General features: G+C 38.8%; 1 protein-coding gene across 5 annotated transcripts; it reads right to left on the bottom strand.

Annotated features, from left to right (window-relative positions):
* Positions 1–315: 315 nt before the first annotated feature.
* On the bottom strand, positions 316–9,596 carry LOC111270604 (uncharacterized). 5 transcript variants are annotated; one of them, XR_015315008.1, is made up of 6 exons: positions 9,224–9,596; positions 7,782–8,015; positions 5,480–5,860; positions 2,754–2,915; positions 1,881–2,083; positions 316–1,212 (listed from the first exon to the last, which is right to left on the bottom strand). XR_015315008.1 is itself a non-coding variant. In XM_086972547.1 (6 exons), exons 3-5 carry the CDS (start codon positions 5,729–5,731, stop codon positions 2,031–2,033), a joined length of 327 nt encoding a protein of 108 aa, XP_086828673.1. In that variant the 5' UTR covers positions 5,732–5,860; positions 7,782–8,015; positions 9,224–9,594; the 3' UTR covers positions 316–1,212; positions 1,881–2,030. The 5 variants fall into 5 exon arrangements, 3 of the variants coding, with proteins under 3 accessions (XP_086828673.1, XP_086828674.1, XP_086828675.1); XM_086972547.1 differs by having other exon boundaries at positions 5,620–5,860; positions 9,224–9,594; XM_086972548.1 differs by lacking the exon at positions 7,782–8,015 and having other exon boundaries at positions 5,620–5,860; positions 9,224–9,594.
* Positions 9,597–15,483: the final 5,887 nt, after the last annotated feature.

Here is a 15,483-nt window from a genome sequence, read left to right as displayed (position 1 = left end):
ATGCGTGTCCTTCCCGGAAATACGAGCAACGACACCAGTAAACATTGTAGAATGCAGCACTTTAGAATTGACTTAGACGATAAATTATATTGAGGATTCGTCGTCAGCAATTTGTTTTTTATGATGAGTCGTATAATTAGACATATGGCTTCGTCGCTTACTTCACTTCGTAGTAAGTTCATAGAAGAGCAGCAAGAATACTTGCTGCCTCAGGCATCGGCACCATGGCACCTTCCGGCTCGATGTTTGACGTTAATCATTCAGACGTTACAGAAGTGTAAAAAACCCTTTTTGAAATTATTAATATTTATACAATTTAGCAAGCAGAACATTACACTTTATTTTGGAAGTATTAAAAAATGTCCTTAGACAGGTAGTCTTTGATCTAACGGCAGCACTTACAACAAAAGGATAAAACTAACCCGATTTTTATAGCCAGACTCCCTTAAATTCCCTTTTATTGAGCTCCAATAAATTCACGTTTGCGTTTCGCTACTGAAATAGACCACGATATTTCTGGTTCGCACTCACGATCTATCTAGTTTTTCTAATATACACGATGCTTTTGTATCGCTCTGTTGTTATTCCTTGTCGTTTCATTTGTATCATTATCTAACATTATTCGCAGTTACATCCTATGGTCTCAGTGCTATATTGACCCGTTTACTGGCGTTCGTCAATTTTTTTCTGTAATGAGTTAAATGGCGCCTAAAAGAAATAGAAAGACTTCACGTTCATTGATTCGCAGTTAGAAAGAGTGCTTTGTGCTCTTTTTATCTAAGGATACATCGTATTTATATTTGCTTTAGGCAAGACTAATTGTTGGATATGGTTTTATATGAGCCTATTCGTACTTGTAGGCACATAATAAGCACCGTATACTAGCTTTTAATACGAACATTTTTAGATAGCTTGTACAGCGCTCCGTCGTATACTTGATGGCCAGCTTTACCCGATGCTCTGAATCGTCAGGGACTTAAGATTTGGTAGGTGGGCCTTTCGAAAAATCACTTTAACGAAAATACAAAGTAGAACTACACATCGTATTCAGAATCGTTGCCTGGTCTAAGCACGTGAGACGAACGGAAATTCGCACAACAAGAGCGCTTTAAAGCACGATGGCACTTGGCGATAGACCTTTGGCGGAAGGGGCAAGGCTAGTCGATAGCTCATATTCCACGTAGTCCTCTAGTTTGCAACGAGTGCAGCGAGCTACCGGCAAAATACACAACAAGATATTCAGTGATAAGAAACTACTAGATCATTCAGTCCCTAAAGGTCGAACCATTATCTACTTATCGCAGAAGCTTAGATCTGACTGAAATTCAAATTTGTGCTTATTAAGCACACTAACGCTCCACAGCGCTGATCAGCGCTGTGCTCAAGCAGGGGCCTCCCTGAAAGAAACAGTGGTGAAAACTCGGGAACGAATAGCCAGTACTTCCGTAAGTAGAGCGACTGAACACCTTAAAGTATACATTCCCCACCATAGAAGGGTCTCATTGAAGCACTTCCACAAACCCGGAGGCACGAAGTAGCAAAGACAACAGTTTATTACTGGTCTTGATCTAATAACAAGGTTGATTGCAAGTAAATTGCAAACACTTACTGTTGAACGAAACATTTTAGCGTACAAAGTATATTAGTATGTGTAAATCGTCTAGTGATGCGCCATTTTGTCTCTGCTTAAGTTAGCCATAAAAATCGTTGATTTCTATACGTAAATTCTATACATTTAGCATTAGCTCTGTGCAACCGGTAAAAATTTAGTAGGTACAGAATGTATATAATTTATCGTCTGAACATTGAATATACACCTCTATGTTATATCCTAGTTTGTGTCTAAATAAACAGACATAATACTACTCCAGACTACGCACCGGTATAGCACTAGCGTTCGACATTTTGTGCGTCGTTTCTGTACTGAAGGTTCTGAAGGTCGGCAGCAGTTTCGCAGGAGAGACCGATGACAAGAGCAGCAATTCCGAGGATATCTACCAGCCCGACGGAGGGTTAATATCGATGCCTCACTAGGCAAATTCAGTAGCATGACAATCAGGCTCACTATATACGTCCATAAAACCTAATGCAAAGATGATCACAGAACAGCATATTGAGACACGACGAATAGACTATTCTAGCTTTAACTTGAGAATCCAAATTAAATAAATGTTTCAAACTTTACGTTTGATATTATCAAACAACTGGCTTTCAACACGAAACGAAGTGCGTTTAACCCCGATTTTGAACCTGGACCATCTCAAATAGACACAAAAATATTTGTATAGAAACATGATAATAGTCGGATTAGTCCAGGAAATCGTCTAAATAATATGTGCTGTACTCAGTTCCTACTTTCGTTTCTAGATAATGGTTTTACGAGAGTCAACACTAATGGGGACTGGGACCCCTGTTTCGATTTGTTTTGGTTTAGTATTGTACTTAGGGTTGATTTCATATTCAAACACACGTTCTATTCCGAAATTCCAAATCTCTGAACCCAAATAAGAGCGTTTATCTGAAATTTATATTTTCATTCGCAAAATATATTTTTGAGGAAAGGTAAGCAAAAATATGGGCTTTGACCAAAAATCGCACTAAAAAAAAATTGAGTCATGTTCACGTCTCTCAATACTACGCCCGTTCATATTAAGCTGTGTATTATGGTGCAGATACATTTCGAAGTCCTCTACGAAACGCTTCTATAAAAAGCAGCACGTTAGTGAAAATTCGACTGATCCTTCTTCTCCTACCTGAAGTGTTAAAAATATGGCAAGTTGTGCCGTGTTTTTCTGAGTATCTTGAAAACGTTTTTCGCGTCAGAATCGGCGAACTCGAAGCACGAGAAATGACGAGAGTCGGATGCCCCATACGCAAACCAAACACGTAGCTACGCGCGAGCGCCAATTGAACGTCTGTCAGAGATTGGCAACGACACACAGACGCCACTTGTAAGGCTAAGCCTATTCAATATTAGTATTGCTATATGGAGCATTTTGGCAATATATGGAGATGTCTCGAATGGGAAATACTACAAAATATATCGCACGAAAGGACTAGTTCAGTTGTTATAATATTTTATAAAGCGGAATTAGGACAAAGATGACTATTGCGTAAAAGACGAGTGAAATTTAGTGTACAAAAATACGCTTTACCCGGCAAGACCGTATGAACGCAAGGCTATTATGCAGAAGGTTATTCCACCTGCGAAGTCAGTAAGTTCAGTATTAAAAAAAAAAAACTACCTGAAAATATGAATTACGACCCGCTCTTTTTGAAAACTATTCGATATCTCATTATCTTTTACACCTTTTGGCAGGTATAAGTTGAATAATAGATAATATAGTAGCCTTTTAAAATGGATTAGAAGAAGTATATAGTTATTCATAGTAGGCAGTTTGTGTTTGTATAAAAATACTTTGGATGAATCTATCAGGCTAGAAACAGACCGCCCTACACAACTGCAAATACACTAGCGCGACGTTTCTAGTGTCTCCTACATTTTAGGGAAGTTGCGTAATATCATTTTCAAACATTTGCTTGTATGGTTAAAACTAATATTGCTTAACATTATCTACTAGATGACTGCTACAAATCTAACCGACACAGAGTGTACAGAGACAATGATCGTTTCTGACGTCCCATATTGACGGGCTGACCTCTATACGGAAAACTGCGAATCACAGAAACCTTATCTTGTGTCTACGTCATACAGTCAGTCTAAATGGGCTCGACAAATACCGAGGCATACCTCCCTTGTGTTGTTCAAATTGACCATGCTACTACTAGCCGATGTTTAAACGCTGTTTAAAAAATGTATACTTTTTTACCTAAAGAACGACTAGAGAGCGAAAGAAATGGTTCACTCGTCCAGGATAGCAAGCGACATTGCGAACCAGCCTAAACTATGACGTAAAAATAACAAACACACGTAATAAAACGAAACAACCAACCTGAACGCCATGATGTAGCTTGCCCAGGGTGAAATTTTACAGTTTGTGAATAATCTTTTCATAGCGAAAAGACTTACTTACACAGCAAAAATATATTTGCTATCTCGGATGTGCTCGCTCAGTATAATAAGACACATAAATATTTGACATAATATATTATGCAGGCAAACTTACTCTAACAAAATACTCCTGGCAGCTAACCATGGTGATATGATTTTGTTCACTACTTTGTGGTTAGAGCTCAAGGATATTCCAATTCTATCTAGTGCCGAACATTTCGTCTAACTTGTAAATAAAAGTCAGACTCAACTGTGAAGCAAAGAGTTGACATTATATATAGCCATTAATGGTTTTAAGGCAAAACGGTTTTTTAACAGCCCTAAAATCTGCGGCCGTCAAAATACATGCTTTTACTCACCTTGTCATTAGCTGCTGCTACTAGCCAACATTAGTTGCCATTAGGACAAAGATAGGTTGGCGTGGGGCGCTACCATCCTACTTTAACGTCTCCACCTGAGCCCACCATTCCAATTAATTATCATAGCTCTATCAATGTTAATCTGATTTGCTAGTTAAAACGGTCTTTTATTCTTACTTATATGGAAAGTAAACGGCAAGTACATCGATTTCACCTATCAGCTCCAGCAAGGCAGGTAAACGAATGATTTTTATGCTCCTCATTTCTTATAATCTGATGTACATCCGACTTCGCGAAGTCCTTAATGAGATGTACGACCTAAGTCACCATATCTATAAACGGATTTTACGCTAACGCACAATACTAATGTAGAAGCATTTTAAATCAAATGGAAGCAATCATGTAGAAGGGTGTCAACGAAAATTATCTACGTAAGCAATTTCTAGAAGGTATTCTCAAAAATCAAAGCACATGGTCTACTGCTCATCAATCCATTTCCAACAAGTGACGCTTCGCGATAGAGGAAACAATCGCTTGGACAATATCTCAAAACTAAATCTTTCTCACTGCCTTGCGATGAAGATTTTCGTAACACGCACTTATCACTTTCGTTCAAAAGTTGTTTAACAAGTAATTACGTCTACTATAAAACAACCGTACATCGACGGCTTCGTTTTAGGTATTATAAGATCAAAAATATGGCCTCAAACTTTCACTTAGCAATACGTAATGGAAACGGTGCGTTCCGCTATCACGACATTAACTCTAAGTAAAGCAAATATAGCAGTTTTTCCATAGTTTGCTGTAGCTGCGCTGTTATTCTCGCTTTGAACTAGGTCAAGGTAGTACAAGCGTAATTTCTGAAAAACAATTAATTAGTTGATCAGTTGGTAACCAAGCGTTAGCTGAACAAATTAGCAGAAGTAGCCGCTAGATACGCGTTATGCACACGTAGTGTGACCGTGATGCGGCAAACAGACATAATTTCGAGACAAAAATCGATCTCTGAATCGTTTACGGCCAAGAAGCCGACGAATGCTTTAAGCGCTTGCAGGCTCACGAACTGCTCCGAGAAGGGAAACGATTAAAGAGAGTGTGACAGACTGACCGAGGGGTAAGAGGGTCCGAGTTGAATCACAGAAAGTCGGGAGCCGATTCGGTCCTTATGAGGCTTCCTGGAAGGAATACTAGACTGTGAAAACGAATAGTGCCTTTACATCGGTGGGGTAGTTGGATAGTTGTCTCTACCTTGATACTCGACAGGGATTTTGCATATGGGAGTATTTCTAGCTGTAAAGTTACAGCGCACTCCTGTTTTGTGGGCAAGCAGAACACTCTGTTGGCTGTGCTTTTCTAGCATATTCGTGGCAGTTGGTAACCATGAATATTAAAATGGATCAGGAGGAATATTGTTTTCATTCACTTCGTACAGCTGTTGGATAAACACAACTCCCGTCCGTGTTGGGTTGATGCTGCCCGCCTTGATTTACTGCAATATCACAGAAGCAGTGTATATTTCGTCTTGTAAAATCGTATTCGCATAGATCATTTGTGCTAAAAATTCCACATCTTTTTATCTATAAGCAGCTAGACCAAGGTCCAATTGCCGATCTGATGTTTTGTCATCGCCTCCTCTCCCAGACCTCCTCATTTCCATACTAACAAATCGAGCTTTGATTCGTGGTTGGCTTATAAGGAAATACCTGCCCACTGAAGCTGAATATTACCAGCAGTACGACCTTCGGATATGACATCGCAATCTAGGTTTTGGGGGCGAATTCTTTTTTAACGAGCTGGTATCTATTGAATGTATCGTTGCCTATTTGCCATTGCTCAGTAAGTTAGGAGACTACATTAAAGACGGCTGGAAGATAATCAAAATCAACACATTTAATCTTACAAATAGTTCTTGGAACCCGGCCAATGCGTTTAGTAATCGGAACAAGGAATTATGATACCCTGTGTGCTTTCGAGATTGTTTCAACAATATTAATTTAAATACTGTTTGCATATATTGAATGCATAGTTTTGCCTTTCTCGGGTGAGACCGCTTTGAAAGCCATCCTAATACCTAACAAAGGAAAAGATCAGTTCTAACGCGTCCATTTGCCTCTTTTAGCAGACCATTTCTAAATTCGCTAATCCGTATTTGAAGGTTGATTTTTGTATTCAAGTTATTGAATCATCTTAAATTAGCTCCATCAATGCCAAAGGCCACATGCATTTATAGCGTAATTTCGATACGATTTGAAAAGACCACATCTTGTACTTTTTTTTTTCGATTTTTTCACTCCTATGTTTTGCCCATTTTTGTCATTTGTGTGGTATCTCAACGTCCCAGGACCAACCGTAGTGCAACAGTTAGAAAAAGACTTCTGTGAATTGGAAGGTTCCGGCCCTGTTCTTTTGCCGTTTCTTTTATGCAGTCGTAGTGCTGGAATCCGAAATCAGATTTACAATACTGCACGTTTCGTGGAGACACGTCACACATTCCGTTTTACTGATGCTCAGCAGCTCGGCGCGGGTGGAACACGCTGAGTGTGTAAATAGGCAAGCAGTCATGCCCAAATTCGGGCATTCGCAATGGGAAGCACGAGCTTCGAAAAAGGCCAATGATACACTTAGCGTAATGCACAAATGAATGGAGTCGTATTATTAACTAAGGCAAGTAGGTAATTTTGATGTGATTTCTTTTGCTGGCCAAAGCAGACGCAGTCAACTTACTCTATATACCGCGCTCAACTCCGTTGGGCGAATACGTACGTTCGTTTGAAAATAGCAACAACCGCCTATAATTTGGCATACGAATATCTCGATAATAGTAAGTTAATGATCACTAAAGGCTGTGTAATTGTTTTAACCATAGAGCAGATCAGAGATCTAAACAAAATGATACAACATATGAAATACCTCGCACATTGTTGGCTAAAATGAAATATTCAAAGGCTTGTACTTGCTTTATATTGACAAAAACCATCACCCGATTAAGAGAAACATAAATTAAATATAAATATTAAAATAACTTTCTTTGTTCATACTGGTCGTGTAGTGTGTGTCATTGGCGAGAGCCAAATTAACAATCTGCCTTTGCTCTGTTATGACCAAAGTCCTGGCCGTCCAACCCAACGTTTCGAATATAAAATGTTCGGAACGGACTTATATGAAGCTTGAAGCACCGTTTTGCAGAGCTAAAAACAGTGACGTGGTATCTTCGAAAAACATACTGCTAGTAAGGAACTGCTTGGAACCATTTCTTTTTTCAAGACTTTTCCCTAGACAGTAAAACACTATACTTCATTGCCATCTAAACTCCTTTAAATTGTTTTTTTTTTGCACTGATTCGTTTTAGGCCATCTTCACCTGACACACTGTAATTTCCATATGTTTCTCGAAAAAATAAAAATTACTACCTTTTGGCGGACTGCGGCATCTTCGCATTTGAAGATAAAGAAGACCTGAACATAAATAGTAGGATCGTAACTTCATTATACGAGAAGTCTGTACACAGATTAGGCTCAGTCCACTGAGAGGGATCTGCTCATTTTTTCCCTGTTCGATGAGCCGCCGGAACTACAGTTCTCTCAGTCGACGTGCAATCAACGTGCAGAAGCATGTGACGGTACTTCCTCCTCATTGTATGCTGTCTAAAAGTGTGAATGGAGGAAACGATGTATGCGATTAAGGTAGTAAATTTTGAAAGCATTTAAACATACTGGTTTTGGAGCAACGATAGAATTACAAGCGAATACAGTTTGCCGGAATAGGTAGGATGAAAAATAGTTTTAAGTAGACGTCTACTGCCGAGGCATCATTTTAAAGCCACCTCTTCCAAACGCAGAACATCTTACGGACAAATACAAGTTTTGTAATAATAGCGATTATATAAAGAGTCCAGTAAGGTGTAGTACATGAAGTATAGTACAAACTATTCTGCTATGTTCAATGCACGGCAGATATCAATATAGAGATCACGCGTCATATTCAGCTTTGCACTTCCTTGTGGGAACCAGAAACTGTAGTTTTTTTTTTTTAAATACAGATTAGCCATATGTAGAAAAAAAGAAACTTTATTCAAGCATTAGTACACACTTTTCTGTACCTTACTTCCCTTCATGTTTTCTTCAAGCAATGCAACAAAAGTACATCAAACGATCAAATAGAAAATAAATGCGCACGAATGCGAACAATGACCATAAAGAAGAAAAAGGACTTAATTATAACTCCATGTTGGACTTATTTAGACGCAAGAACGACTAAATGAAATATTTAGGTGGACGAGGCCACTCAAGTCCAACACAGTTAACCTCCTTCCTGTATCATTAGCTGAAATACAGCGGTAGTCATTGCAGTAGTCCTTGCTAGAATCTTATTATGCGTTACAAGCTTCTGGTATACAGAGACCTGTAAGAGAATGTTATATTTGACGACATTTATTTAAGGTGTATCGAACAACTCATACGCGCAGCGCGCGCGGGCTTTCTGCTCCTGGGCGCTTCCTAAAGTGTACTAGACAAGTCAGGCAGCCTTAGGCGACCCGCCTGCCATTCAGCTCATGTCACACTGTTCGGAGGTCTAGCGAAGCATTGTCTTGCCAACGTAGGACCACTAGTTTATTAACATTCCCTTAATAATGTTTGAATAGTAGAGTGGACCTGTTGGGAGAAAACTATAAAAACAAAAGAAAAGACTTCAACAACAACAATGCCTGAGCTAAGTTATGTACATACAATTGCAAGAAAACCCCAAGGGTGTTCCTTGTCTAAAATAAAATCTACAACACAAAGGCAACTAACGCAAAAAGACATAGAATACGTCTCAACTATATCACAAATATCGAGAAGCGTCTGATTACCTGAACACAGAATGAAACCTGACAGTTGTTTTCGTTGTTCTTGACGCTTTCGTTATTAAACTTCTTCCATGAGCAACGAGTGTGCACTCGGCTGCTTAAGCACACAGCGTAAAGAACCACGCGCTCTCCACGAAGTTAACTTGTTGTAGAAGTTTCAAAACCCTAGCTGCTCGATAAACAAAAATGAATGAAACCTCATGTACCTTTCAGTGCCCTCTTTCAATGCTACGTATCGCAGCGAAGCCGCCAAACGAAGCGGTCATTGGATCGTTTCTGTTCAAAGTCTATGGGAGCTTTCCTCAAAACCTCAGGATGATGAATGAGACAAGTCACTCGCCACGCAACTGCACAGATTGCAGCTGGCACAAACCTTCAACGGAGGCGGGCTCATCAGATTGGAAAGGGCACTAACCATTATCGCATCGCAATATAGAATATATTGGTACACGGCAGGGGTAGATGAGAAGCATCGGAAGAACGTGATGTGCGGCGGTGCCAAAATGGGAGTACCTGCCACTTGGCCGTATGTATAGTATTTAAAATGTGTCGACTAATTTTACTTCAAAACCTAAAAAGATTCTAAATTGCCCTCTCTAGGTACACCATCGTTTCCTTAGATGTCCAGGTTCGCGCAACCCTATGAACCCCCCAAAAGGATAGTGAGTGAATTTTTAGTTTCGAATTAGTGAGTGAACTAAAATTACATTCTGTGGAGATGCTCCGGTTGCTGCTGATTGATCGAACGGAGATCCTGATGCTACGTATAATCATAATGTAAATAGCTTTTTATAGATAATGAATACTCATGGCAATAACTAGACGAAAATACGCCTATCACATTCTAATAATTTTTGATAAATCCGTGGTATTCGGATAAAAAACAGTATAGAAATAATATTAGATCGTTCAAAAAGTTGATTCGCCATTAAAGGAAGGCTAACATGAATGTATCTTAAGCTAATTTCTTCTAAATACTTCCAAAATAATGCTTTCTCTGAATGGACGGTACCTTACACTGTGGCTATAGAAAATTATCAAGCTCTAGACTGCTCACGTCCTGTCCGTAGGACAAACAAAGCTGTTCCCTTCGACAAGCAGTAAGACGAATTCGCCGACAGCTGTTTGTAGTACCGGTTTGTTTTGACTCTTTCAACGCCGACCAACGTTGTACGATCTATAATTATATAGCTATTATAATATTGAAAGTTGTAATAGACTCTAAGTTGTAATAGAACCAAAAAATATTTTGTTGCTTTCAAGTTATAAACGTAAATCCAAGAGATTGTCATAAATTATAAAGAACACGTAGTAAGAGGAGTACAACTATTTGTCTACCTTTGTTTGAATGTATTCAATAACAGTCGTTTGTCCAAAGCACATGGAGCGTGATTGGGCTATAGAGACATGTTTGTCATGGAATGGAATAGACCGTAATGCTACGCGGTGATTACAACTGTTTCCGTACACAAATAGAAATCGGTGTTTTTTCTGGTTTCATTTCCTACGTATAACTAACCTAGTCGCTCTGTGGTCGAGCGCGTGCGCGCGCGAAAGTTTTCAGCGGTGAACGTCTTTTAAATTGCAATTGGGTTTGGTTACAAACGGCGCATATTTTTAATTGAAGATACCGAAAACATTCATGAGCATTGAAATATAATAATCACTTTCTCGTTTGGAAAACAGAGTCCACTTCGTAAATATCTTGATTATCATGTCACTATTACGTAGTGCATATACTGGACGACAGGTGACATTAGATACAGCTACTCTCTACGTAAATGGTTAAAATATGTTTACTTTTCTGCTCTCAGCAAGTTCACTTCCTATTCATCAATGTCTTACATGTGCCAGGTTTGCCTCGTTAATTCTTCCCGAGAACTTAATACAATGTTTGTTAAGCGAAGTAATGTATTTGTTTTCAATAAATAATTTTACAGCATTATTATTATTATTGTTATATGTCTTTGAGATCTGATTCTAATCTAAAGTACAATCCATATAAAGCCAAGAAGTTAAAAAATCTTTTAATAAATGTGGATGGTCTTGTAACCCTTACTTTTGCTTTTGAAACCAATCACAGACCGCAGAACCGATAGTATATCGAACCATCTTTGTGCAGCAATACAGCAGGCACGCGGTAGGCCGTATACTTAAACTGAGAAAGGGTTGGCGTCAAATAAATCATTTCTATTTGACTAAAATCGGGTTCCGGGCAGTTTGCTACCGTCTTTTTCTCATGTACATACTCGTGGAGTTCACCGAACCCAACTGTACAGGAAGTCACTTAGCTCCTTCCGACTGATAAAAATTGCTTAGCTTTATTTATTTTTTCATCAACGCTTTGTGTTGCGAGGCGTTCGCAGCGATACAATTGAGCTGTACTACGACAGTCCGCACTCAGAAGTGCAGAGTGCAGGCAAATCGCCGTATGGTTATAGCTATACACATGACACAAAAAATGTATATCTAACGATATTGAGTCTTCCGACTTATGCTTTTTTCTATAAAGTTACTAAATGCACGAATTATGTTCCAAAGAAAATATTTGGAATAAAACATTGTCGGTAAATTGGAGGTTCCATTTTGGAATAGTAAAATCGATAGATCCCAATGTTTAAAAGATGAACTATCATTTTGGCTGACAAAAGCAAAAAGATTGAGCTCCGGACTTCGTTTTGTCATTCGTTTTATCACGTGTAGCCAAATTCAATTCACTTAGTGCAAATAGCAGAATGTTACAAAATACTTTTACCGGAAATCTAATAAAAATTATAACGTTTAGTATTATTTCTGATGATAATGCTGATTTGTATGCAAAAAGAACACTTATACGTAATTGCAATAAGGCACCTACTATGTGACTTCCAAATAAAATTAACAACGTAGGTTATTGTTATTTATTGCTAATCGATATAAATTGCCTGCTATTTGCATAAACAGAAAATAAATGAGACCGAAAGGATCTTAGGCATAACTTAGTTTGTGCCAATAAAAGTTTTACATTTCAATTAAGATATAACTTTTATTTATTTACTTATAGGCAATATAGCTAACATTTACAACCTATGAGGGAGTTTGCAAGTGCTTAACACGCAGCATCAACACGCTGCTTGAAATAGTATCATGTCAGCTTCTCAATTGGGGGTCCATGTGTCGTTCTTTATCCTAGAATTGATTCCTTTGTTGAAGTACTTTTATTGAACCATATCAGAAAACTGTTCCATTATATGGAAAGAAGCAACCTAAAAAAATTAGTCGAAGGATAACGCGCATGACACATCATAAAAAACGCTGCTAAATTAGTTCAGAAAGGCGAACTTATAAACGTTCTAATCTCAACAACTTGCGTCCAATTGTGCTACTTCTTGAATAGCCTGTAACTTGTTATTCATCATTTTCTAGAACTACTTGCGACATGACTATACATTTGCTACTTCGCTTATTTGGTATATTAAACTAGCCATAAACAACCATGGATATTAGTTCACAGAATACATCACATATTTACGTATGTGTTATTTTTATCTGCGCATGGAGTTTGATGCGCATGTGTAGAAGGTGGGTTAAACCTCTAGCGATTCTGATATGGAGGTACTACGAATGGCCATGCTAACTGTTCCGCAAACCCAAATAAACTGAAAATATTAGAATAAATAATTCAACATGGAAAATGCTCACGCGTGATTAATTGAAATATTTGCCATGTGTTATTGATTGATGAAGATCTGACACATTAGACTTAATGGGATGAAGATTTGTAGAATGTAATATCAATGTTATCCTTTAACGGAAATGCTAATTTAATATATTTAATTTTAGAAGCCATTTATTTGGAACACATTTACGCTAATTAAATACAGAATGTCTGCATGGAAGCCCATACATATGAAATTCATTTTGCACTTGAAAGCTTTCTGTCTCTAGTTTATCTAAAAGGCTACAGTGTGTATATGTACAGTCCAATGTATTTTAGCATACACAAGATGCCCATAAAGTTGTAAACAAACAAGGTGTAATTCCGTTTATCAGGAAGGCAAAAGAAGGTTTGAAAGAACAACAGGCGTAATCTTAAATCTGCCTCACTGTGTATTTTACAAAGCGCTTACATTTACCTGGTCTAGTTACCCCCTCTTTGTTACACGGATGTGAATTGGTACACTAGTTTATTTAGCGATGGGAAGAAAGAAAGAGCAAAGGGGAATATACTATATTAATTATTCAGAACCGAGTTATGGTGCCTTTACTGTTTCCTGTACAGTACACCGGTTTAAGTAGTACTAATATTTCACGGACGTCCAGCAGTTTTCTGGCATTGTTCTGACAAATATGGCATTGGCGGGAAGTTGCTGAAGTTTGCTGCTTGGTATCAGGCTATAGTTATACTTCTTCTAACAAGCGGAGATACGCTCACTCTAGCCATTTGTCAGCCTGTCAAAATGAACAGGGTATCTAGTGAAAGTACTTTCAGAAGTTTCGCCAAATTTCGTATTCAAGATTTCAGACAGTAGGAGTGCAAGTCTCGCTGCCAAGAAACTCCTTGCCGCGTATAAGATCGGTAATAAATACTCGTTTATTATTATGAAGCCGGTATTTTCCAAAAGTATCGACAGTGGACGCCAGTTTGCGCATCAAGTCGCAAAGACTAGATAGCGTACAGCTCCGCAACGTAAACCAGGTACAATTGAGTAGAAGCAACTGTTCAAGATCGCACGAGAACCACAGCTCAATATATCTCAACTTAAAGGCGTATGCTACCTGCAACAATATACTTGCCAAGTCCCAATGTCAAGAATCGGAAAGCACTTAGTACGGCGGTTGCGCAGGCTACGGCAAATGTAATGGTCACCCAACGCTACCAGTGATATGGCACAGATTTCTCTCGTAAAAGGGCGTATAAAACTGAGTGCCCCACGAATTGCTCAGAAATACCGACGAATAGAAGATACGTTCCGAGATAAAGCATAGATATTATATAATTATTGTTACCAACGCCGTATTGCCAGCTGAAAACGACATGCGAAATCAATCTTGGGGTTAGTTGCTGTTAGACCATTATATTGTTGGCGAATAGCTGGTACCCCAGCGCTGACTTTCTCAGTCATTACGCTATCCTTGGCCGCGCTTCGAGTTAGGATTATTACGCCCTGATCAATCCGATGTTGAAAAAGCCATCCAGGCGGTTCCCAAAACAGTATGGAAATCGCTCGGATGGCTTTTTTAAAAAGCCGGGCTCTAATTAGGCCCTGAAGAAATCACCATGAAGGAGCCCAACAGGTTACGAGTGCTACGACCCCTATGTTTAGACTAAATCCAACAACGTCCAATATCGATAGCTCGCCTCGTTCATCTCACAGTTGATGTTGATTCTTGACACCGATGAAACGAATCAAGGCATGTTAAATAAACTTGCTTGTCACCATAGCTACCAATCCAGCAAACGAATTGTATGACTATAGATTCCCATGCGTCAGTCGTAATGATCGGAAAATAAGTAAAGGGCATGTTTTCAATGAGACCCGCCATCGAAAAACCCTGTGGAAAAGGTTGAAGATAATCCCTGTCGTGTACAAGATTCCACTGTTCTAGGATCGTCGATATGTACACTGAGCGATTAAATGTTCATGGGTGCCCTTATCAACGCATCACTGCTTAGTGTTTGCGGTGAATTCAGCCACGCTGCTGATATCCGCTGAGATACTGTTAAATTGGCCTGTTTGAGCTAACGAACACTTCTGTCGTATTGCGGGAAATCACAAATTCTTGATGTTATCTCTGTCATTAGAGTCATTGTGCTATCGTAATTGCTTTTAAATTTCCCCTAGCCTTAAATATCGTATCGTGTCCAGACTTCGTCGTGCTCTTGTTGGCAAAATCTGTCTAGATATCTTAAAAAATATCATCCACCCGCTGTGACCGCATCGTCGTCCCCGAAAGTGGTCTTGCGTAAATGTTTTATTTGGGTCAGTTCGATCCGCTGTTTCTGCGTTATTTCGAAACGTTTACCGTCTCTGGTTCGTGAACAACTGTTTGACACACTGGGCAAGATAAAAGCCATTGTTAGTTCATCAAAGAGCATTATCAAATGCCGCTTTCCTATATCGCCTACGAGAACTATTAGGTAACCATAATTTTTGACTGTGTCTTTATTTTTTCTTGAACTCATTGTTTTCTCTGCCAACAGGTTATACGAAAGACTTAAACTTTAGGTTTCCGGTTGCCAAGTTCTCACTTCTTCAAACTCGAAAGCAGTTTAAAATGAT

Source organism: Varroa jacobsoni, unplaced genomic scaffold (genome assembly GCF_002532875.2).
Source record: "Varroa jacobsoni isolate VJ856 unplaced genomic scaffold, vjacob_1.0 contig00015, whole genome shotgun sequence".
NCBI lineage: Eukaryota > Metazoa > Arthropoda > Arachnida > Mesostigmata > Varroidae > Varroa > Varroa jacobsoni.
This window is presented reverse-complemented; position numbering and strand designations above follow the sequence as displayed.

Bases quoted from the DNA above. Each gene is read 5' to 3' on its own strand.
- LOC111270604 (XM_086972547.1), bottom strand. From the start codon at position 5,731: ATGCTAGAAAAGCACAGCCAACAGAGTGTTCTGCTTGCCCACAAAACA. The intron at 2,916-5,619 runs GTAGAGACAACT...AATCTCTGACAG, and splicing joins AATCCCTGTCGAGTATCAAG to ACGTTCAATTGGCGCTCGCG. The intron at 2,084-2,753 runs GTAGGAGAAGAA...TCTTTGCATTAG, and splicing joins CCATATTTTTAACACTTCAG to GTTTTATGGACGTATATAGT.